Source organism: Hyperolius riggenbachi, chromosome 2 (assembly GCF_040937935.1).
Source record: "Hyperolius riggenbachi isolate aHypRig1 chromosome 2, aHypRig1.pri, whole genome shotgun sequence".
Classification (NCBI taxonomy): domain Eukaryota; kingdom Metazoa; phylum Chordata; class Amphibia; order Anura; family Hyperoliidae; genus Hyperolius; species Hyperolius riggenbachi.
Window position 1 is genome coordinate 127,392,145 of NC_090647.1, and position 26,173 is coordinate 127,418,317.

At 45.0% G+C, this 26,173-nt stretch overlaps 1 protein-coding gene across 2 annotated transcripts; it reads left to right on the forward strand.

The window, feature by feature from the left end:
- The first annotated feature begins 211 nt into the window (after positions 1-211).
- On the forward strand, positions 212-24,182 carry LOC137544067 (chymotrypsin-like elastase family member 1). Of its 2 annotated transcripts, XM_068265129.1 has the most exons (8): positions 212-263; positions 11,974-12,068; positions 15,313-15,413; positions 17,939-18,064; positions 19,696-19,832; positions 21,233-21,378; positions 21,541-21,690; positions 24,099-24,182. In XM_068265129.1, exons 1-8 carry the CDS (start codon positions 227-229, stop codon positions 24,105-24,107), a joined length of 801 nt encoding a protein of 266 aa, XP_068121230.1. In that variant the 5' UTR covers positions 212-226; the 3' UTR covers positions 24,108-24,182. The 2 variants fall into 2 exon arrangements, with proteins under 2 accessions (XP_068121230.1, XP_068121231.1); XM_068265130.1 differs by lacking the exons at positions 212-263; positions 11,974-12,068 and adding an exon at positions 15,003-15,050.
- The last annotated feature ends 1,991 nt before the right edge of the window (positions 24,183-26,173 follow it).

The window sequence follows — 26,173 nt, forward strand, 5'->3', positions numbered from 1 at the left end:
CTGTTTAAGCATTACAATATTTATTACACTATCCAGCTACTAATTGTCTATATCAACTATTGGCTTACTGGTGGTAGTTTTATCTGGGTTCTCCTTCTCCTTCCTTATGTCTAACCATCCCCCCCAGTAGACCCCTTCCCAGTGCCTAAACTTAAACCATTCTCCCCAATGTAAAGTCCTTCCTGATGCTTGATCTAAATCTTCTATGCAGGAATGATCGTAACAGATGAATTATGAATTTGTCAGAATTCCATGTTCCGCTGGTAAATACCATATTTTGCATTTTGGTTTTCATGTTCTGAAGGCAGTTTCCATTGGAGTCAATGACGCCAATTTCCGTGGTTGATAACAAAGTCCTGTACATGACATCATTACCAAATTTGACCATGTCTTTTTGAGAAAATGGATTTTAACCTCCCTAGTGTTAAACTCCCTAGTGGTATGATTATTTCTGGATTTTAGGGTCTTTACTGCATGTTTCAGACCCTAAAATCCGGAAAAAATCATGCTGCCATAAAGCCAGCAGCAGCCCCTGCACTCACTCACCTCCCTGGGCTCCAGCGCTGCAATTTTCCCTCCGTTCTCCGGGTGGCGCTGTAACTCTGTAGTGAGATCACTGAGGGCGATCGCACCCGAGTGATTCAGAGGCTCTGAGGACAGGAAAGGAAATGGCTACCGACATCTGGATCCCCCGGGAGGTGAGTAAAAATGACCGCTGCGTGCTATACTCTGCATAGAGCTCCCGGTGGCTAGCCCAAACTTAGCTGGGGCTTACTGCCAGGGAGGTTAAGGATAAGCCTGACTCATCCATGAAATCTAGCTAGGAACGGTATGGATGAGTCAGGCTCTTCCAGCAAGTACATTAATGCACCTGCGGCGTCGCTGGCATGCGGGATCCCTCACTGACACCTCGTGGCTTCCCTGCAAGCACATTCCTGATGTCTTCTCAGTGATCTCCAATGGAGATCTCCGCTCTTCCTCCTTCATTGATTCTTGTCCCTCAGCGATCACAGGTCCCCCGACGTGACCCTGTGATGACGTTTCGTGAGCACCCTTGGCGTCGGACATACGCATGACATCAGACGGCAAATTAAAATTTTTTGTATTAGATGCAATACAAACATATGTATTGGATGCAATGTTAAAAATTCTAAGTGCTTTTGAAAATGAAACCTGTGAGATTCCATCAAGAGGAGATGAACTAGTCTGAAACCTGTCAGTAAAAAGTCAGAAACATCAGATTAAAAACACTTATTGTAACTAACAGCTACCTAGAAATAAAGTAATTTACAGTGCATTTTACTCTGGGACAAAGGTCTTGTACTGTATGTATGTGTACACATGTCTTTTTAAATGTCACAGTTTTCGTCATAGTGTCCCTTTTAGATAACACCTGGCACTGTTACTAAAAAAGATAAAGTTTATCTTCCAATGTGAGTCATACCGGGATATATAGTAAAATTGATCTGGTTGCCATTAGTCCAACTATCAAGCCAAGGTGTTCTTTCATAGAAATAGTGTTCCTGCTGTGAGCCTTCACACGCCCACTCAGAAGATAACTTATATACTGTACATAGATCTATGTGACCCTGAAAAAATACTATACACTTACACAATCTCTTTTGGCTAGTTTTAACAAAAGCTATAATCATCAATAAAATATGAATTTTGTAATACGAGTTAAGGATCAGAGGTCCAAGGGTAAAGTGAACCGAGCACCATTTTTAGCACCCATGGCATCTCAATAGCACATTAAAGATGCATGCCAACAATGTGTCTTGTTATAAAAAAAACTACCATTTACCTTTTATTTTTACATTTAAAAGTTAGCAGAGGTTTTATTAGCCTACTTCAGCCGATTTCTTAGCTTAGTTTCAAAGAGCTTATCCAGAGGGAAGGTGTTAAGATAGCATCTGTGACTTCTGTAAATAAAGACAGCTAGAAGGAGGGGAATATGCCAGCTGCTATAGCTATTAGAAACCAGGAGAAATTCCAAGGAAAAAAGGTGCTTAGTTTCCTTTAACCACAAATTGACAAAAATGCTTAGACTTGAGTTTTGATTGTAAATTATACTAAACTAAGCTGCAGACCTTTATGTAGGAAGGAAAGATGATTAGAAACTGAAGTTTGAATAGAGAAAGTTGATATATAGTAAACCCCTCATTATCTGATACTGTAACATTCTGAGGAGATGCAGCTGCGGGCGGTCAGGATGCCCCCGCAACTGCTTCGGTTTCCTGTCGGAAAGCCACCCTATGAGCCACTGACAATCCCCTCGGCGTGCTAGACGCCGAGGGGATTGTCAGTGGCTCATAGGGTGGCTTTGTCGCGCGCGCACACAGACGGTACCTTTATGCAGGGAGGAGGCGCGTCAGCTGACCTGCCGGTCGGCTGACTTCAGAGGAGACTCTCGGCAGCTCTGATTGGCTGATGGGTGTGGGCGTGGCCGAGGGGTCTCCTCCGCTTCTTAAGCCTCCGAGAGTCACTCGCAACTTGTCTGCTGTTGCGAATGCTTCGTGTGAGCACTTAGACCTTAGTGCCGGTGTGCTTTGATCTGAGAGGAAACCAGGGATTTCACACAAGACTAGGAATTATATTACTACTGTTATTATTGCTTGATTATCTGTGTATGACTCTGGCTCTCTTCTGACTACTCTTACGCTATAAGATTCTGTACTTTCGCCCATCTGATCCTGTTGCTGACTCTGCCTGAAATACCTTTATCCTTCTGCCTGCCGAACCGATCTGTCTGACCACTCTACTCACCAGTGAGCCCTTGTCACTGGTGAGGTTCCTTACTGATAGTACCCACCAGCTCCTCTGGTGAGGTTCCTTACTGATAGTGCCAACCAGCTCCTCTGGTGAGGTTCTGCTAAAACTAATCAGTATTACTGTTGCACCAAGCACTGTACACTTGCTATTACCTTGTTTACTATACTTGAATTATTGGTGATTCTGCAGCTCACCATATAATCAGGTATAGTGTCTGATTTATTGGTGATACTGCAGATCACACAATAACCAGACTTCTGTTTGCTACACCAATCGTTACAGATACCAACGGCGATTGGCTGATGCCGGATAAATGTAGTTTCTGGTTGCTTGAGTTTCAATGTAAAAATAGGCCTAGCTAAAGCAATACTATACCTCACTCAATATACATACAATGAACTCTGTATTAATGTTAAAATACAGTAAATTAAAACAAATTAAGACAAAGAACAGACTTAACTAAATGTAACTGTACCATCTAAAGAAGTGAAAAAAAGCTTTATGCATCCTGCAAGGCAAGGACTTTTTTTCTGGTTGCTTGAGACTTCTGCATAACTGAGTTCTGGATAACACGGGTTTTACTGTAATACCAAACTCACTAAAGGTCTTATGAGTGGTAGCAGGTCTCTTCGCTTTCAGTCATTTATCAACTACTTCCGGAGGATATGCCATGGCTAATAGGCTTTTCTCTCAAATTACCAAATTCCAGGCCATTCTTGATTGATACGAATTTGATAGATGATCATTAATATTCAATTGGAGCAACAAAGGGAACTAATTCTGGGAATTCAATGCAAAAAAGTGTATATTAAAGTAGCTGAGCAAATCACTCAGAAAAGTGTAAAAAGATTTGTACAATACAAACATATGAACATGACATATACAGCCAGAATCATGACTCATGTACATAAATAAACAGCATAACACACATGGGGCCCTATGCAATTACCAAACTCGCCAGCGCTAAGTGCTGGCGAGTTCTTAAAATAGGCGTCAGCAAGGTCGCCTAATGCAATTGCATTTAACACCCCCCAGGGCGGAAAAGAACTCGCTTGGGCGATATAATCGCCCAGCATGTTCCTTTCCCCCTATGCAATTGCATTTTGCACCTCCCGGGAAGCGATGCTTCCCGCCAAACATAGGTGCTAACTTTTCACCTGCTCTGAGCAGGCGAAAAGACCTATCGCCGGTGTCTGCGGGCTGTTTTTGGCATCTGGGAGCCTCCTTTACTAAGGAAACCCCAGATGCCAGGGATTTAAATAGGTAAAGGAGTCAGTTTTGACTCCTTACCTATTTAAAATATAACAAAAAAACATACCTCCATCGTTCGGGCTCGCCGCACGTCCCACGCCGCTCCTCCGCTCATCTCTGTCTCTGTGAGTATTGGAGCCCGGCAAAGCATCTTTGAGTATCCCGCCGGGGCTCCCCATTCATCCACTAGGTGGCCCAATGAGAATCATCCTGATTCTAATTGGACCAATGAGAATCAGGATGATTCTCATTGGGCCACCTAGTGGATGAATGGGGAGCCCCGGCGGTAGACTCAAAGATGCTTTGCCGGCTCCAAGAATACTCACAGAGACAGAGATGAGCGGAGGAGCGGCGTGGGACATGCGGCAAGCCGGAACGATGGAGGTATGTTTTTTCAGAATTTCCCAGCAACGACGAGCGGCAGGAGGCGACGGGCGGCGGGTAACAGCCTTGCGACGATGCGCGCATCTCCCGGGAGCGAGGCAGCAGTTTTGTGGTGCTGAAGGACAGCTCCCCAGCACTAATGCCTCGCTCCACATCGCTGGCCACACAGGAGCATCGCTCAGCGAATACCAAGTATTCGCCTGAGTTATGCCCCTTTACGCAAGGACATCGCTCAGGTGAAACTGGCAATTGAATTTGCCGGTAAATCCTGAGCGATGTGAGGAAATAAGAAGCTTGCATGTTTGCAGCTTCTTATCTCCTCGAATTGCATATGGCCCATGGTATAGCTAAAGCTATATGTCATACACCAAACAGCAGGCAGGACACTGCCGCATTGCTGAACAACTTGAGTTTGCCTCTTGCTAAACCCCATTGATAAAGGAATTTTATTCCGAAACGCCGCGCCGTCTGGGTAATATAGCGGTGTCTCTTCCAGTCACTGTGATTGTTTTATATGCATTTGTTATACTCTGGCTCCCTGTTCTTTGAACTCTCTGACATCCAGTATCTGTGAACTCAGGCATTGCCTGCTGCTTGGTGTATGACATATAGCTTTAGCTATACCATGTGTGTTATGCTGTTTATTTATGTACATGAGTCATAATTCTGGCTGTATATGTCATGTTCATATGTTTGTATTGTACAGAACTTTTTACACTTTTCTGAGTGATTTGCTCAGCTACTTTAATATACACTTTTTTGCATTGAATTTACAAGGTGTGCGTGTCATTCATTGCTTTATACTTGGTATATCTTTAAAGACGCAGCACCCATTTTTGTAAAATATTGTTGCTAAATGTCAGCTATTTTTGGGTGTGCATCCTCACATTTGTCTCTCTGTAACTAATTCTGGGAATACACCATGAACATTTTTGGCAGATATATGGATCAATAGATAATTTTCGACATGTCCGATCAGCTTTTCGATCATTTTTCTAATCAATTTCTCATAGAAGTGAATGGAAATCGATCAGAAAAACGATCGGAAAATTGATCTGACAGTAAATCTGCTGAAAAATATCATTGTGTATTCCCAGCATTAGGCCTTTTGAGCTGATAAATAATTACTGCTAGGATGGATAGACTGTGGATTCTGAGCATTTGAAGAAACCTGGACATTATGGGCATTAAGAAAAAGCATAAGCTTTTTGAAAGCTCCAAGTATGAACACTGCCTGGAGGTCTTGAAACCAGGAATATCTGAAAAACCTGTGATCTGTTGAAATGGCAAAGAAGTTTGCCATCATAGATTCCCACTTCTGATCTTTTAGCTGGAAAACAGAAGGATGTAGGGACCACTTAATTCTCGTGTGTGTTCTGGCTTCTAGGTATATAAGCTATTTTATGAGTTGTCCTCTGCTAACATCAAGGTGTGGTAAATATCTTTCAGTAAAGATCTACTCTGCATCTTCTTATATAAAACTGACCTTGTTATCCAGGCCAACAAACAATGAATAGCTTTCTACTTGTGAGGAAAAAATAACTAAAGATTGGATAAGAGCTCATTGTTATTGGACACTAGAACCAAATGCTTGTGCTGGGAAATTCCAAACTGTTTGAGCAGACTGATCTTGGAAAATGACACCCCAGATCCCACAGTGTTAGTATCTGATATTAAGACGTTCCAGTTTGGCTGCAAGAATGAAAAAATGTTAATATTTTGCACATTCATCCACCAACTCAGGGACATTTGGTTGCAGGAGACAGAATAATTTGTTGTGGATTTAGGTTGGACTTGTCCCACTGGCTAAAAAAGTTCACCTGGAAAGGTAAAAGTTGCCAATGCACCCACTTTACTGTCAACATTGTTAAAAACCTGATGCCTAAGGCTTTTATACAGATTATGGCTGACAATGCTTGAAAGCATTGCAGGTTGCTCAATTTCTTTATTTGAAGTGGAATATAACCCTGCATTTCATCTTTGCTCTAAAACATTATTTACAGCATATTATATGCAACCAGTTTTTTTTTTTTTTTTACTAGACCAGCATTCGAAGGGTTACACACAGAGCTTGAAAGTTGAGTGCAGTGAATTGCAGACACATCCAAACTTTAGATAATGTTATCTTGTGTTTACTTAAATGTATCAAGTGAGGAATGTGACACATTCTCTGACTGTGCAGGAGCTGCTGGAGACAGAGAGACACTGAAAGCATGTCTGCCTGCAAAACAGCAACTAATGAAACCAGTTATTAATAAAATGCAAAGTCAGCTCACAAAGCAAAAAACTGTACTTTTCGAAACCTATAAAAATGAATAATAATACTTATGCACAAATGCAAATATGATAACCGTATGGCATATAAAAAGTAGGTAATCATGTTTTTATTGAATATTATGTCAGGGTTTTAAACCGCTTTAAGTCTCCTTTGTGAATAAAAGAAAGTGTAGTGCAATGTATGTACATTTACAAAAGTTAGGAAAACAAATTCCCTCACTAAAGATGTCTGAGAGGGCACTTCTACCCTGAGTTTACATAGACTGGCAATGCCTATGCCCGGTACCTACAGATAGGTGCCAGGAGAGTAGAGGCTCATGGCTGAGAGAGTACAGGAGGGAGTTCCTGGGGAGCATGCCCTAAATAATAACAAATAACAAGTTAAACCACCTCCCACCAGGCAGCAGAAACAAAATAATAAGAACAACCTTTTTTTTAAATGTAAGTGCAGAACTTATCAGAAATCATAATGCTCATCCGGATCCGGGTACCCTGGTAAACCCGGGTATCCGACCATTTTTCCACTATCCAGTCAGATCCGGATTCCGGATACCCTGGGCATAGCTCTATGCGGGTATCTGGCCGCATAATCCGGATACCCGCAGGTACCCGCGGATATCCGACGGATATCTGGATCCGGGTACTGTAAGGGAGATGATGGCATTGAGCCAATCAGAGGGCTCCCAGCCAATCAGAGGGCTCCCAACAGAAGCCCTAGCAACCAATCACAGATGGGAACTTTGGCCAGCCCCACCTGACCTCATTGAGCCAATCAGAGGCCTCCCAGCCTAAGCCCTGGCACCCAATCACAGAAGCGAACCCTGGCCAGCCCCCTGTGTAATAAGAGGGCTGGCATGATGAGACAGATCGTCCTTGCCTGTGTGGCTGGCTGGTCACTGACAGACTTGCTCCAGTGCTGTTGGCTTAGCAAGTGCTGCCTGTATACAGTGATAAACCTAAAGCTTTGAGTGCTAAACACCTGCACTACAGTATTGTTGTTTTTTTGTTTGATTCCATTCACTCAGTTAGGCCCTGTCTGTGGCTGTGTGTGCTGTGCAGGCCAGCAGGACAATATAGGTTAGGAAATAGGATTACTGTGTTATTGTATTGTATTATATAGTTAGTTAGTACTGCAGTTAGTTGTTAGAGAGAGTAGCACTGTGTTAGCTTACTACAGATTACTGCAGTGCTGCTGTGCTGAGCATTGTCAGTGTGACAGTTAGACAGATAGTGTGCATTGTCTGTCCTCTACTCTGCGGTCTGTCACTCCGTGCTGATTTGATTTAAAGTCCAGCCCCGATTTCATTAAAGTAAAAGTACCCCACATCATCTTGTGACATCATCACGTATAAGTTGTACCATGTCTGCTGGCACTGGCAGCCGGGGGAGGGGCAGCAAAGGGCAAGAGGACAGGGAGCAACATTACAGCCACCCTCAGAAGGTCTGCCGAGTCAGTGTCGACCCCAGCGGGCAGCCTACCCTCAGTCAGTGAGCTTTTCGCTCTAGGCGCCACGCATGAACTCAGGGCTGTTAGCCGCAAGGAGTTTGAGGAGGATGTTCTGGGTTTTGAGGAGGGGGGTATGATGTTGATGATGGGATGAAGGACCGTGACTACCATCCACAGGATGAGGATGTCAGCTCTGACTTTGAGGAGGAGGATGCGTCGGTGGGTTTGGCACGGAGGATCAGCATTGCAGACAGTGGCCGTGGAATGCAGGACCCACCACATCCTTCTGCCGCTACAACCAGCCGCACCACTCAACCCCCAACCGCCACAGGGAGAAAAGCCGCAGCATCTCATTCAGGCCGCAGGGGAATGTTCACCTCCCCAATCTGGCGGTTTTTCACTCTGCCTCATTGGACAGCAAGTTTGCCAATATGCAATGTGTGCAAACTACAGATGAGCAGAGGTTGTGACCCCTACAGATATGGCACCTTCATCTTCATCACCCATCTGGCCAAAAAACATGTTGTTGAGCATGAGGAGTTCAAGAGGCTGAAGCAAGCTGGCACTGGCTCCCACCGCCATGGTGCCACAGGCCACTGCTGCTGATCAGTGTTGGGCGAACAGTGTTCGCCACTGTTCGGGTTCTGCAGAACATCACCCTGTTCGGGTGATGTTCGAGTTCGACCGAACACCTGATGGTGTTCGGCCAAACCGTTCGGCCATATGGCCGAACTAAGAGCACATGGCCGAACGTTCGGCTAGCGCTGTGATTGGCCGAACGGGTCACGTGGTTCGGACCCGAACGCGCTCTGATTGGCCGAACGGGTCACGTGGTTCGGGTAAATAAATACCCGATCCACGTCATTTCTCCGCCATTTGTCTGTGGGTTTAGCTTTGGGTAGGCAGGCAGGGTAGTTCTCTCTCCAGCCAGGCTAGCCAGGGTCCCCCCAGTCATTGTGTCGCTGCTGGGAACAGTAGTACACCGCTCACCCACACTATATAGCATTGTGTTTACTGCCACTCTGTGTACACCGCTCACCCACCACTGTATAGCATTGTGTTTACTGCCACTCTGTCTCTGCTGGGAACAGTAGTACACTGCTCACCCGCCATTGTATAGCATTGTGCTCTGTGTCGCTGCTGGGAATAGTAGTACACCGCTCACCCACCACTGTATAGCATTGTGCTCTGTGTCGCTGCTGGGAACAGTAGTACACCGCTCACCCACCACTGTATAGCATTGTGCTCTGTGTCGCTGCTGGGAACAGTAGTACACCGCTTACCCACCACTGTATAGCATTGTGCTCTGTGTTGCTGCTGGGAACAGTAGTACACCGCTCACCCACCACTGTATAGCATTGTGCTCTGTGTCGCTGCTGGGAATAGTAGTACACCGCTCACCCACCGCTGTACAATCAATTTTCTCAAAAACTATAAGCTCTTTTTCAAATATTTTTTTCCTCTTGTACCCACTCCCAAGGTGCACATACCCTGCAAATTTGGGGTATGTAGCATGTAAGGAAGCTTTACAAAGCACGAAAGTTCGGGTCGCCATTGACTTCCATTACGTTTGGAGTTCGGCGCGAACACCCGAACATCGCGGCCATGTTCGGCGAACGTTCGCGAACCCGAACATCCAGGTGTTCGCCCAACACTACTGCTGATACCACCACCTATATTCAACCCAAAACACAATTGCGGTGTCATTTTTTGGAGGTGTCTGGGCTGAAAACTGTCATGTCCCAGTTGTGTGATTGGACTTCGGACACAATGGGCCTGATTCACAAAGCGGTGATAACTCAGTTATCACGCCTAAAAGACTTTAGGCGTGATAACCTTTGCACTAGCAAAGTTATCACCGCTTTGTGCTCTAACTCGCGCGAAGCTCCCGCGCGCAAAGTTTTGCGCGCGTACGCGCGTACGCAAAGTCCCATAGGGCTTAATGGGCACTTCGCTTGAAGCACAGTGCGCTGCGCGCGTAGCGCACCACACTACGTGCGCAAAACTTTGCGTGCGGGAGTTTGCGCGAATTCCTTCAGATCATGCCTAAACTAAGTTTAGGCGTGATAAATGGCTTTTCACAGGCGTGCAAAGTGTTTGCACCACTTTGTGAATCAGGCCCAATGTGGGCTGCACGACCGCTGTCTGGAGCCTAGTCCTGATGTTAATTGACAGCTTTTTTTTTTCATTTTATGTCCACCAAATAATAAATTAGTGTTTCCCTTTAAAAAAAACATGATGCTACATGCATAATTTACCCTAAAACCCCTTTTTAAAGCTATTTAAAGGGCACTTCCGGTTTTTCTATCTGGATACCCAAATAGGTCGGGTACCCGCGGGTAATTTGGTCGGATCTCCGAATTCACTCGGATATCCGCAAGGTCGGATCCTGATATCCGAATCGGATCCGGGTATCTGGGTACCCGGATCCCCGCGGGTTTTAAAAAGTACTACCCGAGCAACCCACAAGGGAGGTCAGAGTAAAGAGCACTGTAGACAGGGGGTACAGAGTTACTCATATTCACTTTAACTCTGTCATTTTTTGTGGGTTCATTTCCACTTTTTGTGAGATAGAGACTTAAAATTGCATAGTTTCCCATGTTGTACTTTCCAGCTACGTGTAGATTGCGTCAACAGTTGACGTTTCCTCATTAAGAGATAAAGGTAAACACAAATCTGGCAAATTTAGCATATGGGACATCTGTGAATATTCCCATGAATGTTTCCAATAGCTTACACTGTATATATAAAAGTGCGTGCAGTATTAGCTGACAACACATCAACTTACCCACAATGTTCAAGCTCCTCTTACTCACTGCATTCGTCCTCTCTGGTAAGATATATGGATTCAAAGAATAATATAGAGATAATTAAGACTGCAATATGGTGCTTATTTAATATACAGCAAAGTCCCCGTTATCCGGAATTCAGGCAACTGGAAGTCTCAAGTAACCGGCATGCCTGAGATATAACGGGGCCTCTTTTGGGGGGCTTTCTGTGGATGCTGGCAAGCAGTAAAATTCTTACCAAGCCTCCAGCAATGGCTGACAGAGACCCTGTACCTCCTTGCGGGCTCCTAGTGGCTTTCAGCGTCTGTGTACAGAAGCCGGCGGGTCACATGACCTGATGCAAGTCAGCTGACACTCCAGCTTCTGTGCAGTGAGGAAGCCGGAAAGCCAATCGTATCTCGCGGGGAAATACATGGAGACTGACTTTGCTGGAGGCTCGGTAAGTATCTAACAGGGACATTTGGCCCCTTTTCGGCCGGTTGCTCAAGCAACCGACAAGCACCGGTATCCAGAATCAGGCAATCCCCGCTGATGTAGGATACTGGGGATTGTGCTGTATAGAATGTTTCAGGTGACTCTTTCATTTTATTATAGATAATAATGTGTACTTAATGTTATGAAACAACATGATTTTCTTTCACTGCCATTCTCATGTCAAAACATTCTGTCATTGTGGAGATATAGGCATGTGGTAATGTGCAGCAATGTTAGAGAGATGAATAATAACATTCTCCAAAGCTATTGTGAATCCAACAATTAGTTTTCTCTGCTGCACCCTCATGGCTCTGCGGCAACAAACAAACCAAAGGGGACCTCCTGCTACCAGAGAGCCTCAGAGGTAACAAGCTGGCACTGAGTTCAGCTGACCAAAATCAAACTAAAATGGAAACAATATTTTTGGGCAGATTGGCCTTTAAGGAGATGACCTGACACCTGTGTGTGAACTTTTTTTTTTTAATTTATAATATTATATTATATATTTCTAATTCATATATGAATGATTAACCAATAAAAATGCATGTCATTAAATGTATCTCATTCCTCTTCCTACAGGACACTGCCTTGATGTTCAGTACATTGAAGATTCTCAGGACAATGCACGTGTAGTGGGAGGAACCAATTCCGCTAAGAATGCCTGGCCATGGCAGGTGAGACATAAGGCTACAGCAGAAGCTGCTATTCATATACATAGACGCTCACAGGGGCACATTGCAGTTATTATGTAGAGGGAGCTTGGATATAAAATGCATAGCTATAAGAGGCAGCACATTGGCATAGAGGTTAGTGTTCTTGCCTTGCAGCACTTGGTCCCTGGTTCTAATCCCAGCTGGGGCACTATCTGTGAGAGGTTTGTATGTTCAGCTTTTGTCTGCATGTGTTACCTCCAGGCACTCCAGTTTCCTCCCTCATCCCAAAAACATACAGATAAGTTAATTGCCCAAAATTGGCCCTAGACTACATTACATACATAGACATATGACAATGGTAGGGATTAGATTGTGAGCTCTTTTGAGGGACAGTTAGTGACAATATATATATATATATATATATATATATATATATATATATATATATATATATATATATATATATATATATATATATATATATATACTGTACAGGGTTGCGTAAGATGTTGGCGCTATTTGAATACTGAATAATATTAATAAGAAGAAAACCATGTATAATCCCCATACTATAGCAATGCATCTACCACACATTAAAGTATACCCCTAACATATAATTTTTTTCCCTTTTTTTAAATGTTGGAAACTGCAGAAAACAGGACTGGTTTACACTGAATCAGTTAGGAGGGTCATAGTGACTCACCTGTCCTGGCTGGCGCGGTGCTCCATGCGTCTGTGGCTCCTTGTGTTCCCTTCTTCATCCCCGCTGACCACACCTTGTCAGTGACCTGATGGCATGCACTGGGTCATGGAGGAGAGGCATGCACTGGGTCATGGAGGAGAGGCATGCACTGGGTCATGGAGGAGAGGCATGCACTGGGTCATGGAGGAGAGGCATGCACTGGGTCATGGAGGAGAGGCATGCACTGGGTCATGGAGGAGAGGCATAGCTGTGAGGATGAAGATGGGAACGTACGGTGCCATGAATTAAGGGAGGAGTTGCTGCCACACTCTTCAGGGGCCCTGGGGGACACAATTAAGTTTGGGGGAAGCTGGCTTGGGGGAATTAAAGGACCACTATTGCAAAAAAAAGTCTGGCATAACCGACAGGTTTTGGGCCAGTCCATCTCCTCATGGGGGATTCTCAGGGTTTTCTTTGTTTTCAACAGCATTTCCTAAACAGCAGTTGCAGTGTGTAAGTGAGTAGGGAGGCCGGCTGGTATCTTACTATTTTGGCAGTTAAACTGCTGTTTAGGGAATGCTGTTGAAAACAAAGAAAACCTTGAGGGCCCCACTTAAAGGGACTCAGAGCAGTGAATAAAAACAAAATTTGAACTTACCTGGGGCTTTCTCCAGCCCACCGTAGGTCGGGAGGTCCCTCGGCGTCCTTCTGGCTCCTCTCCCAGTCCCTGCTCAGAAATGGCTCCCGGCAACACCGGGACCGAGTGCCGTGCTCCCTCTTCATGAAAGATGACATTAGTCGTCATCACGCCGGCCGCCTCACGTCATCACAGCGGCTGGCGTGACAGTTCTGCGCATGCGTAATTAAACCGCGCATGCGCAGTACAGTCACGCCGGCCGCCGTGATGACGAAAGACAGCCGGCGCGATGACAACATCTTTCAGGAAGAGGGAGCCCGACACTCTGTCCCATGTTAACCAGTGGCTCAGTTCACACTATATGCGTTTTAACTAAAAAGATTTTTCATAATGCACTGCTATAGAGAAGAAAAAAAATGCAACCAAATGATTAAGTGTAAATGGGGCCTAAGAATCCCCCACGAGGAGATGGACTGGCCCAAAACCTGTCGGTTCAGATTTTAACTGCTTACTTTTTTCGCAATAGTGGTCCTTAGGAGTAGTGTTGGGCGAACACCTGGATGTTCGGGTTCGGGCCGAACAGGCCGAACATGGGCCAGATGTTCGGCATGTTCGGCCCGAACGCCGAACTCAATGGGAGTCAATGGGACCCCCGAACATGCCCATTTTGGGGGCCCTATGGGGTCGCAGGCATAAGGGGGGAGCATGCCCCGGTCGCGGGGGGGGTCGGAAATTCCCCCCACCCCCTCCGCTAGCGCTCCCCCCTCTGCCCGCTTCCCCATACAAAAAGTTTAAATCAAGTTCAATAGTACCTGGGCTGGTGGCATTGGCTGGCAGTGGAGTGAGGAGGAGGAGGAGTCCGAATAGCAGAGTGACGTTGAGGCCGGGCAGCGGGCGGTTCAGCGCTAGTACCCTTGTGGTACTTCCGCCCTTTCTCTGACCTCACGTCCTCTGCGTGATGACGCATACGAGGGTACGCGTGATGCGTACCCTCGTATGCAGAGGACGTGAGGTCAGAGAAAGGGCGGAAGTACCACAAGGGTACTAGCGCTGAACCGCCCGCTGCCCGGCCTCAACGTCACTCTGCTACTCGGACTCCTCCTCCTCCTCACTCCACTGCCAGCCAATGCCACCAGCCCAGGTACACTACTATTGAACTTGATTTAAACTTTTTTTATGGGGAAGCGGGCAGAGGGGGGAGCGCTAGCGGAGGGGGTGGGGGGAATTTCCGACCCCCCCCCCGCGATCGGGGCATGCTCCCCCCTTATGCCTGCGACCCCATAGGGGGGCCGTATTGCGGCCTGTTCGGCCGAACAGGGCCCTGTTCGCCCGAACAGGGGCCCTGTTCGGCCCTGTTCGGGGGCATACAGAAGTTCGGGGCGAACCCGAACTTAAAAGGCCGAACACCATCAGGTGTTCGGCCGAACTCGAACATCACCCGAACAGGGTGATGTTCTGCAGAACCCGAACAGTGGCGAACACTGTTCGCCCAACACTACTTAGGAGAAGGCCCCTAATGCCACTTTGTTGGGGGGTCTGTCAGGCAAGTCCCCAGGTTAATTGTGCCCGGTGGTCCCGTTGTTACTAGATCCAGCCCTGGAATCAGTTGCTTTCAGTTATACTGTAACTGATCGGACAACTGATGTGCATCACAGGTGAAGGAAATGACCATGTTTCCCTATGGGTCAGTTCATATCTAGGCATTTTAACGAAAGCTGTTTCACAATTCAAGATTGTATCACTAAGGGGCACCTTAAAAATCTAAAACATTAGGGCAAATATTCTGGGTCACCCCGATGTGCCTGCAAACCCCCCCCCCCCAAAAAAAAAACCCAGTCTTTGTCACACTGGATGTGGGTCCTAATGGCTCTGAGTCACCATGAACTATCCGGATATTCTGTAATTGTCATAATACAGTGCAATCATGATAATGTTTTCTCTCCCAGGTATCTCTCCAGTACATCTCTGGCAGCAGCTGGTACCACACCTGCGGAGGCTCCCTCATCCGTGCCAACCGCGTCCTGACTGCCGCTCATTGCGTAGATAGGTAAAAATGCCAAAACTACAAACAGTTTGGTGGCCGAAGTTTGTTCTTTCCACACAGGAATCTTATTTTGCAAAAGTCTCAGATGACCTGAGCATCTTGCTACAGATTATAAGGTCCTGCAAAAGTATGTTAAAAAAATTACATAAGCACCAGGCAGTAAGTAGTAAAGATGAATCTAAGGAGCAAAATAAAATGGCAGCCCTAAACACCATTTAGCCATACAACCCTAATTTAAAACTAAATCCAGGGTTAAAAAACACTCCTTACTTCTAAAGGTCTTGTTGTGGCAATCATGGATTTCCTCCATGTCTATCCTCCTAGTCAGTGGACTTACAAGCACAGTATGATGCAGTGTCCGTTAGCTTCTTGTCCCTCAGAGATCTCAGCAAAGAAATAGAGCACCCCCCCAGAGGAGAGGAGGAAGACTCACCGGCTACCTAAACTAGGGGGGTACAATCTGGCAACCCAGACTCAGGGGTCACTCTCCAGCTGCCTAAACTGGGGGGGGGGGGGCTGCTTATACTTGGTCTAATCCTTTCCAGAAAAAACATTGTACCACTTGAAGTTAAACTGTGGGAATAATCATATCTCTAAGGCAGTGTTTCTCAAACCTGTCCTTGTGACTCCCCAAAGGTGCACGTTTTGCAGGCAACCTCACCTATACACATGTGGGGTAATTGGAGTCTCAGCTAGGTGGATTTGATGTAGCTGAGACACTAATTACCCCACCTGTGCATAGGTGAGGTTGCCTACAAGACATGCACCGTTGGGGAGTCACATGGACAGGTTTGAGAAACTTGTATTTAGTGGCATTATCACAATGCAAAATCCACTGCAGACTACCTGACCCAATGACTATTTGAAAGAGTAATGATAAAAAATATTAGTGTGTGTGTGAGTGTGTGTGTGTGCGTGTGTGCGTGTAAGCGGGGGAAGGTGTGTGTGTGTGTGTGTGCGTGTGTGTGTGCGTGTGTGTGTGTGTGTGTGTGTGTGTGAGCGTGGGGAAGATGGGTAAATAAATACATTACAAAACGAGAAGTTAATAAATAAAAGACAGATCAAGAAATGATGGATAATAGCTATGTAATTTGTTCATGTCGTTTGATCCACAATGAGCCAGCATATCATCATCTATGCCACTGGCAGACAAGAAAAAACTAGACAGAGCCAACTTCCATTATCTATAACCACACTCACCAATGTAATAGGCTAAAAGGTTGTTTTTTTTATAGATTTACATATGCACAGAGGGAAATACTGTTTGCTTGACAGTTGGAAACAGACGTTATTTCCCACAATGCAACAAGGTTCAAAGGAAACTGACATGACCGTGGTCATGACATCACCCTGTGGGAGGGGTTTCACCACACTTTCAGACACACACACCCCTAATGATCTAATCAAGAAAAGGTAAATGTTTCCTATGGGAAAGGGCGTATCTGCTACTGATTGGGGTGACATTTAATGTTTGATTAAAATCCTCTTAAAGGCTTGGATTCCCATGAAAATGTAGTCTTCTGCATAACTTTAAATTGACTTTGCCTACCAATGTGAATTATGATCTGGCCAGTGACTAACGATATAAAAAAAAAAAAAAAAAACCTGTCAAAACATTTCCTTGTTTACCACAAGGGCAGTATTCCACTGTTGGCATAAGGGACATACCAGAATTCTTATTTATCTGTTTACGTCATTGGTTCAATTCTTTTCCAGAAGACTGCACACAGTACCATTTCCAGTATCCTCTGTATTGTTTTCAGGTTTACAGCACGTGTTTTTTATGCACAAGTGCAGCTGTACTGCACCTGTATGAGTATTGCCGCACCTGTAGAGTAGCACGGAGCCACTCATGGGCGACCTGCTTCGGCTTACTGCGCAGGTGTGACCGTGCAGGTGCAGTGCAGCCACTCTTGTACACAGCAGGAGCATGGCCACAAAACACATCAGACAACAGCTTGCCAGATATGCTTAGAGGGTCCATAGATGGTAACAGTGAGGCAAGGAGGAGAAGGGAAGCTTCTAGATTATCCAGAGGCTTTCATCTGAGTACATATGTTCCGTGTACTAATTTGGCCGCAGGTAGAAGCCAAAAGACGGCTCTTCCAGCGCAAGGTAATCTTGTTGAATTAAACAAATATTTCCCCCCTGATTGCCTATTTTTTTCCCTTTGCTCACGTAATTTGGGGTCCATCGATCACCTTAATTTTGGTTATTTTATAGTAATTCCGCCTGAGCCGCTATAGCCATAATAACAAGAACTCCTAGTACATTTCATTACATAGTTTTACCTCAAGCCCTTTTTAAGAGTACCAAAGATATGAACTAAGCAGTTTCCAAGTAAGAAAAAGATATTTTGGGCAGTAAAAAAAAAAACTATTGGTAACTACTGGTTGAAACAGAGAATTCATTTTAAAAATATAAAATTTTGCTCATATTATATAGTATTATATGCTATAAAATTAAAAAAAGAAAATCAATAGAGTTGAACCTTTCTTTAAGCTCACTGTACCTTTATCTGTGTTTAGAGTTGCCACCTATCGTGTGGTGTTGGGGGAACACGACCTGAGCAACAATGATGGAACTGAACAGGCGATCTCCGTGTCTACAATCCGCATTCATACTTCCTGGAACACCAACAATGGGGCTGCCGGGTATGACGCCAACTAACAAAACCTAAATATATTTCATTTAAAACATTTTGCAAAACATGGAATATAAACCTAATAGGGCATATGTGACAAGGCATCAATTGGTCAACAAAGTTTTAAAAAGCATGTATAAGCACGCTCCTGCCCAGGCATGCACGCTCCACCAACGCCCATGCTCGTGCACCCATTCATAGCTTAGTGATTGCTGCTGTTGGAAATTGAACAGTTAAAAAAAATTATTACAGTCACACTAAAAAATATATTTATTTAATTTTTATTATTTTTGCTGGAAGAAAGACTTGCGGATACCTTTAATGACTGCCGCCTGTAGCCATTGGATGCGATTACTAAGGTGACAGTTCGGGTCCCAAATGCTCTTCAGATGCATTGCTGTGCTGTTGGCTAGCAAGCAATACCTCTTTACAGCATATCTAATCACTACAGACACACAGGCTGGTGATAATAGTCCACTACATGCCCAACTAGTAATGAAATATGGCATACGGTATGTAGTATAATTTTCCCCAGGAAGAGCAAAAAATATATTTTGAGGACAGTGTTAAATAACTGTGGAACTTACAGTATGTACAAATTAGTAATGGTGAAAGGTTAAAGAAATTAGTATTTTCTGCATTCACACCTGTATTTTCCTATTAAAATGCCTATGAAATACAACTATTTTTGAAAAAAAAATTTTGCCCAAAGATAGCCTAGGTTGTCACAGGAAAGAAAAATAAAACAGCTAATTAAATTTCAGCCATTCATTTTAAATGGGAAAATGCAAACTGCAGCCTGCAGACACTGTTAATTGCAGGGTTCTCAAACTTGGCACAGTTGGTCACTGGGTGACTGATATTTATATTCAGAAAAGTAGGGGAGCCTACAACAGCCATTCAAAATTCACAAATTGATTTTCAAGGGGAATATTTAAATGTCTGCCATTCTTATATTGTTAATGGCAGAGGCCTCAAGCTGGCTACAGTCGTTCACTTGGTGACTGGGATTCACAATAATAAACAGCCATAAACAGCCAATCAGATTTCTTTAATTGATAAACTGCTTCCATTCTCACATTATTGATGCCAAGGACCCCAAAGCACACAAACGTGGTGATTGAGTGACAGTGGGCCATGGTTACAAACAGTGGGCAGAGCCAACAACAACCAATTTTTTAAAGGGTTCTTAAACTTGGCACAGTTGGTCACTAGATGAATGGTGTTCAAATTCAGAAAAGGGGCAGCCACAAACAGCCAATCAGATTTCTTTGATTTCAATAGAAAAATTTGAACTGCTTCCATTATCACAGTATTGATGCCAAGGAGCCCAAAGCTAACAAACTTGGTCACTGATTGAATGTGTGTCAAGGATAGAAAAAGTGGCTGGATCCAACAACAACCAAATACATACCCAAGCAACACTGGGTATGATATAATATAATATATAATACATCAAAAAAGTTATTGCGGTTTCAATAGTAAGACAGCTTACATGTCAAAATTGTCAGGAATCTTAAGTGGTAAAACCCAGCAACCTGGAGGTGGCCAACAATAGTTTCAAGAAAACTTTACTCAGCTATACTGATGCTAACTGCTACCCATGTGAGATTACCTACATGTCTTTCATTCTCTCTGCAGTTATGACATTGCTGTCCTGCATCTGGCTTCCAGTGCTACTATTAACAGCTACGTAAGACTGGCCTCTCTTCCAGCTGAAGGAACTATCTTGGCCCATAACCACAGCTGCACCATTAGTGGATGGGGAAGACTCAGCAGTAAGTGGAATACTAATTAACCCCTTGTGCCTTGCCATTCACATCCTCTCGGCCACCAGTTGAAGCAAAAAGATTTGAATGTTAGCCTGTAGCGTTGATGTCACACACACAGCAAAACTCATCAGCACATCTGTGTCCCAGGCCTAAATAGGTCATATGTACTTACTCTGTGTATGTCCCTCATTTCAAGTGAATTGCACCTTAGCCTAAATAGCTGGTATAGCTAGTATGTATCTATTCTATTCTATGTCTGTTCTTCATCGCATGTGTATTTGTACTACTATGTTTCAATGCCGTTTTGTACTACGCTCAATGCCAATGTGTACCACAAACAATTCCAGGTGCGGCAACTGCTGCACTTGGCGAAATAAATCTGATTCTGATTCTGATGAGCACAGCCCCGTGCTAGCATGTGTCTATGCTCATCAGAGCAGGCAACAAGTAGTGCACTAACCTGGGTGTAATGCCCTGGTGTTCTATCTCCAATCCGTCCTACCCCCTGGAACACCCCAGCACAGTTTGGCAGCTATAAGCATGGCTAAGTATGACTCACCTCTCCTGGTTCCTGCAGTGATCATCTCTCTCCTCCTCTCACTCATACTGATGACCTTATCAGCCAGGACCCAGTACATGGAGACACAAGAGGCTGGCAGTATGAGTGAAAGGAGGAGAGAGCCGATTGTCACAGATTGTCAACCAGGAGGGATGAAAATACCTACAGGCATGCTACTAGCTGCCAATCTCTGAGTAGGGGGATGGGAATGGGATACGTGATCAGCGGACTACCATGATACAACTGCCACAGTTGCGCAGTGGGACATGCAAGTGCCATTGCAACATGGCATTTGCATTGCAAAATGGTTTTCATCAATGGGGTTGCACTTTCCAGTCACTATAATTAGTTGGTAACCATGCTCTACTTTGCGGTGATTGCTACACATGGATGGGGTAATCAAACAGTGCAGTCAGTACAGTCTGCTATTCCGATGTCCCTGCAGATTGCGAAGAATCACATAACCTATTACACAGCTGAAAATGCAAATGTGGGAAAGAAGCCTAAAGCACAATCTACACGATACTATTCTTTGTGCGATTCGAGTACGATTCTATTTACGATCCGATTAAATCCGGATCACAAAACAGTGGCAAATCAAATTGAATCGAATTAAATCTCAATCGGACATGTCGGATTTAATTGGATCGTAAATAGAATCGTAATCGAATCGCACAAAGAATCGTATCATGTAGATGGGGCTTAAGAGTTATGTTACTGGCAGCTGAATATTTATACCAGATTTTAAAATATTGTGCCAAGGTTTTGCTACTAAGTATACTAAAAAGAAAGCTAACTATGTTGCTGTTTCCATTGCTAAAATATTGCTGATCCTTTTTTCTTTTAGCTGGTGGGTCTTCTCCCTCCATCCTCCAGCAGGCTCCTCTGCCCGTTGTTGCCCACTCAACCTGCTCTACCAGATCCTTCTGGGGCACCACTGTGAAGACCACCATGGTGTGTGCTGGGGGCAATGGAACCCAGGCTGGCTGCGATGTAAGTCCGATAGCTTTCTAATTCTAGTTTTTACTATACTAAACAAAATACAAAGACGTTAAAGCTAATTGTGATGGAATGAAAAATGAGGCTTTATGTAAAATAATGGTATAGCTTTTAAATGTTACCACTGATATTATCCTCTCTGTGTTCACATGACAGGGTGATTCCGGTGGACCTCTGAACTGTCTTGTCAATGGTGCATACCAGGTCCATGGCATTGCTAGCTTTGTGTCCTCCCTTGGATGTAACGCTTACCAGAAGCCCACTGTGTTCACCAGAGTGTCCGCCTACATCTCCTGGATCAACAGCGTACGTTTTGTTTTATTAATATCCATATACAATGTAATTTCTTATTTTCAGCCTTATTTAAACCATAACTTAAATTCATATTGACAGAAAACCTCCTTCTCATACATTTCTCATCATATATTTGTAGGATACTGTAAATATGCATGTGTTTATCCCTGTAACCCTGACATCCGTATCAATATAATACCTCCCCTAGTGGCTTTGGGTCATTCTGAGCTGCTTGGTTACTCTGTCTAACTAAGGAAAAGGAGGCTGTTACTGAATAACATCTGCTCATGGCCAGCGCAGAAGGGGCACCATGCTTGACATGCCTCTGTACCCCAGTTTTCACACATTAATGGGGGTGGGGGAGAGACTAAGGAGAATGGATCATACTCAGGGCCGGCCCGCTCATGAGGCGGGGTGAAACTTTTGCCTCAGGCGGCAAAGTTCTAGGGGTGGCATCCGCCCGTCCGTGGGTGCGGGGGTGCCGGCCGCCGAGCTGGAGGGGTAGCTGGCAGGGCGGGGTATTGGGCATAGCAGTGGGGAGGGGGGTCGGACCCCCCTGGGAGGGGGGTCGGACCCCCCCCTCCCTCACCTGGGTCCCCCGATCTGCGCTCCCCTCCAGCTTTAAATGTAGCGTAAGCAGCCGACAGACAGTAAGAGGCACCGGCGGGGGATCACTCACCTCTTCCTCGTTCCAGCGTGCGCTCCACTGACGTCACTTCCTGCAACGCCGCCCACTGTATTGTACGTGGCCGGCGTTGCAGGAAGTGACGTCAGTGGAGCGCACGTTGGAACAAGGAAGGTGAGTGATCCCCCGCCCGTGCCTCTTACTTATATTTACAGTATCCCCACCGCTAGGCCTAATACCCCCGTACTGTGCAATGGCAATCAACACCAAGCCTCCTTGTCCAGTATGGTGAGCCAGATGGTAAATTGTGGGCCAACGTACCAGTATAAGATGGACAACTCCTCAGTCGCTTCCTTTTTTTATTCAGAAAATCTATACTGGGCCTTTCTTAACATCCTTAGTGGTTATCACGAGTCCAGCTCGGGGTGGAAAAAACATGCTAGGAGCGATTACCCCGAGCTGAACTTGTGGTAGCCGCCAGAAGGTCTATGCAGAGCAATGCACACAGCGAGCAGTTTTACTCACCTCCCAGGGGATCCTGACATCAGCTGCCATTCTTCTTCCTCTCCTCCGAGGCTCTGCTTCCCCCTGGTGAGGTCGCCATCTGTCCTCATGATGACAGCCAGCAATCTCACTATAGGGTTACAGCTTACGGAGGGAGGAAGAACTACAGCGCTGCATCCCAGGGAGGTGAGTGGGTGCTGGGCTGCTGCAGATCTCTCTGCAGTGTGATTTTTTCCCAGGCTTTAGGGTCTAAAAGCATGCTAAAAAATTGCACCACTTTTAGACCCTAAAATCCAGAAAGAATCAGACCACCAAGGGGGTTAAGATAGTCAGTATGGCCAAACAGGGCAGTGATGGGCCAGTAGTGAGACTGGGGAGTGGGAGGTGGGGTATTTAGTACAGATTTTAGAGGGAGAATTGTTTTTTGCAGCTGTTGGGTTTTTTTTGCAGTCAGCTGAAGCCATGCCTTCCTACACACTAATAGCATAGCTTGGCTTCAGATTTATGGGGGAGAGGAGCAAGCTGCTGAAGGAAATGGGGATCTATGAACTGGTGCAGCAAATATCTTACAACTTTTTTTATTTTGCAAAAACTGCAATTTTTTTTTTATAATTTGTATTATACACAATTTATTATTGCTTATTTTGAACAAATATACAGGTTTTCTTAACTTGTGCTTTATTTATATTTCATTACAGCAGCTTAGCTTGCTTCAGACACCTCCATCCTTAGTAGCTCAAAATTGGTACTGTGCCAAATTAAAACTTGCCCTAAGCTAGTTCTTATATGTGCACCTCTTTACTCTCTTAAATCTGTCACATTTTGGCACAAAATCATTATCTTATGTTTTCCATATGTGCATTCACTACACATGCACCCAATGGCGTAGCTAAGGAGCTGTGGGCCCCGGTGCAAGTTTTACATGGGGCCCCCCAAGCACTCTATACATAACAATTGATACGGCGCACCAAAACCTGCTAAGGACAACCACAGTGTCAGAGTTGCAAGAAGGGAATGGGGAACAGTTTGTTAATGATGACTACTATTCAAAGCATCTATAGAAGTGATTATTACCAGCACAGGACCAACAGAGAGCTAATACTGTGATAGAGGGTGGACACTTCGGGGTCCCTCTGGCCCAAGGGCCCTGATGCGGTCGCTACCTCTGCACCCCCTATTGCTACGCCCCTACATGCACTTTCTTATAGTGAATTGTTGTTTCATAAATGTCTTAAGACTGACACTTTTGGGTTGGTTGTATTTTAATCATGCCTTCTTCTCTTTATTTTAGAACGTGTAACATCATTAAATTGGTTGGAGAAACATACTAGACCGCACCTTCAAATATAAAGACTGGAACTCTCTTTGCAAAGCAAAATAAATAATAAATTATATTTTTTATCATCACTTACAGTCTTACTGTGCTCTGTCTTTGTGAATTATGACATGACAACAAAGGAGATATGACATATGAATGATTTGAAGCAGCTACAAGTTTCCAACTGCAGTTCTGCTGTTGTTATAAAAGCAAGCCTGTACTACAAAAGAAAAGCAAGATAAGGAGAAGGAAGCCTCTGTATAGTGCTGAGGTCTCCCATCTCCTCCTGGACCACACCATTGTCACACAGTGATCATCTTAATATATCTGACAAAAGCTTGTTAGATATGTTTTTACAGCTGTGCTCCTCTTCTGGGCTGGACTACTGACCAAGCACACCAAGCAATTGATTGTGGCCCAGTGAAAGGTCAATGACCCAATGTACAGTGCAGGGAAAGTCCTGTCCTGCTAGTCATTTGACCCAGTCTGCTTCCCTAGTAAAATGATTCAAATGATTTGGTTCAAAGATGCGGATCTTTTCAATGATCCGATTCAAGTGATCCGAATCCTTAAAAAGATCCGGACTTCCTATCACTAACCTGGAGCAGCTGCTTTGAGAGCCACATAATGCGGCTCAATCTAACGTCCAACTTCAACACCACCATGCGTTGGGTTAGGGGCACCTTATGCGACCATAACGTCCCCTAAAACGCAATGTCTTGGTGTGAAAGTAGCCTTACTTTTTCTCCTGAGTTTCCTCCAAGGTGATATTTTTAAACTTGTAAATAAAATGCCTTTTAACCCATTTACAGACATTTATAGCACTCTTTCGCCTACTTTTTGGTACTTTCTAAATTGCAGAGTGCTGAAACGTTATTTTAAACAGAAGCTGAAAAATGATCTCCTAGGAGAAAACTCAGGAGAAAAAGTGAATTGCATATGGTCCTGTGTCTCTCGCCAAAGCTCTGTTGTGTCTATCTGATCAACTGTCTGCTCTGTAGCAGCCAGCAACCCAGCCGGGGCGCCAGCTTCTGCACATGCGTGAGTGTGGGCACATACCGCTCGTCATCACACTTCCGTGACCAGGAGCATTCTGGGCAGGCACAGTACTACTGCACCTGTGCAGAACGCTCCCTGCCACAGGAGTGCGACCGCCAAGGTCGCCGGCTGCTACGGAGCAGACAGTGGAACCATGAGGCACAGTGGAGCTGTGGCGAGAGACACAAAGACTTCTAAGGGCTGGAAGAAGCACCAGGTAAATAAAGCAGTATGCACTGTATTTATATTAAATGCACAGCATTGGCCCAGTCTGGCTCTGATTTTCCCAGGCTCTGAAGCCCATGCGGGTCCTTGCTACTGTGCAGATGCAGTGCGGCCATGTGCCCTTGAGTTTCAGGGGTCCCAGTGCTGGAGCAGCCTGATGGAAGAAAAACACGGGGACAGCCTCTAAGAGCACGGGTGTCAAACTCAAATACAAAGTGGGCCGAAATTGAGCTCTGGGAGCAAGTCGCGGGCCGACCTCAATGTCTAGTGGCCACCTCTCTCCCTTATAAAGTTCCCTGGTGTCTAATAGCCTCCCCTCCATCCCCTATACAATTCCCTGATGTTTAGTGGTCCTCCATCATCTATACAATTCCCAGATGTTTAGTGGTCCTCCCTCCCCTATACAGTTTTCTTGTGTTTAGTGACCCCCTCCTTCCCCTATACAGTTCCTTGGTGTCTAGTGCTGCCCCGCTTCCCCCCATATGGCTTCCCTGGTGATCTAGGGTTTACCATTCAATATAGCTTCTCTGGTGGTCTAGAGTGGGCCAAACCTAATCTGATGGCTCCAAGAGCCAGATTTGGGTTTACTTTAACAGAATGGAACAACCTTGCTTTCCATTAGAATGTGGGATGCTTAGGCCTGATATCATCTAGACTTTTGCATTCTCCCAGGGAAGGATCACTCTTACAGCAATATTATATGAATAAGAGTTTAAGGGTTAGTCTAGTCCACAGTGCATCAGTTGCATTGCAGAATAATTCTGCATGTCAACTCACTGCCCATA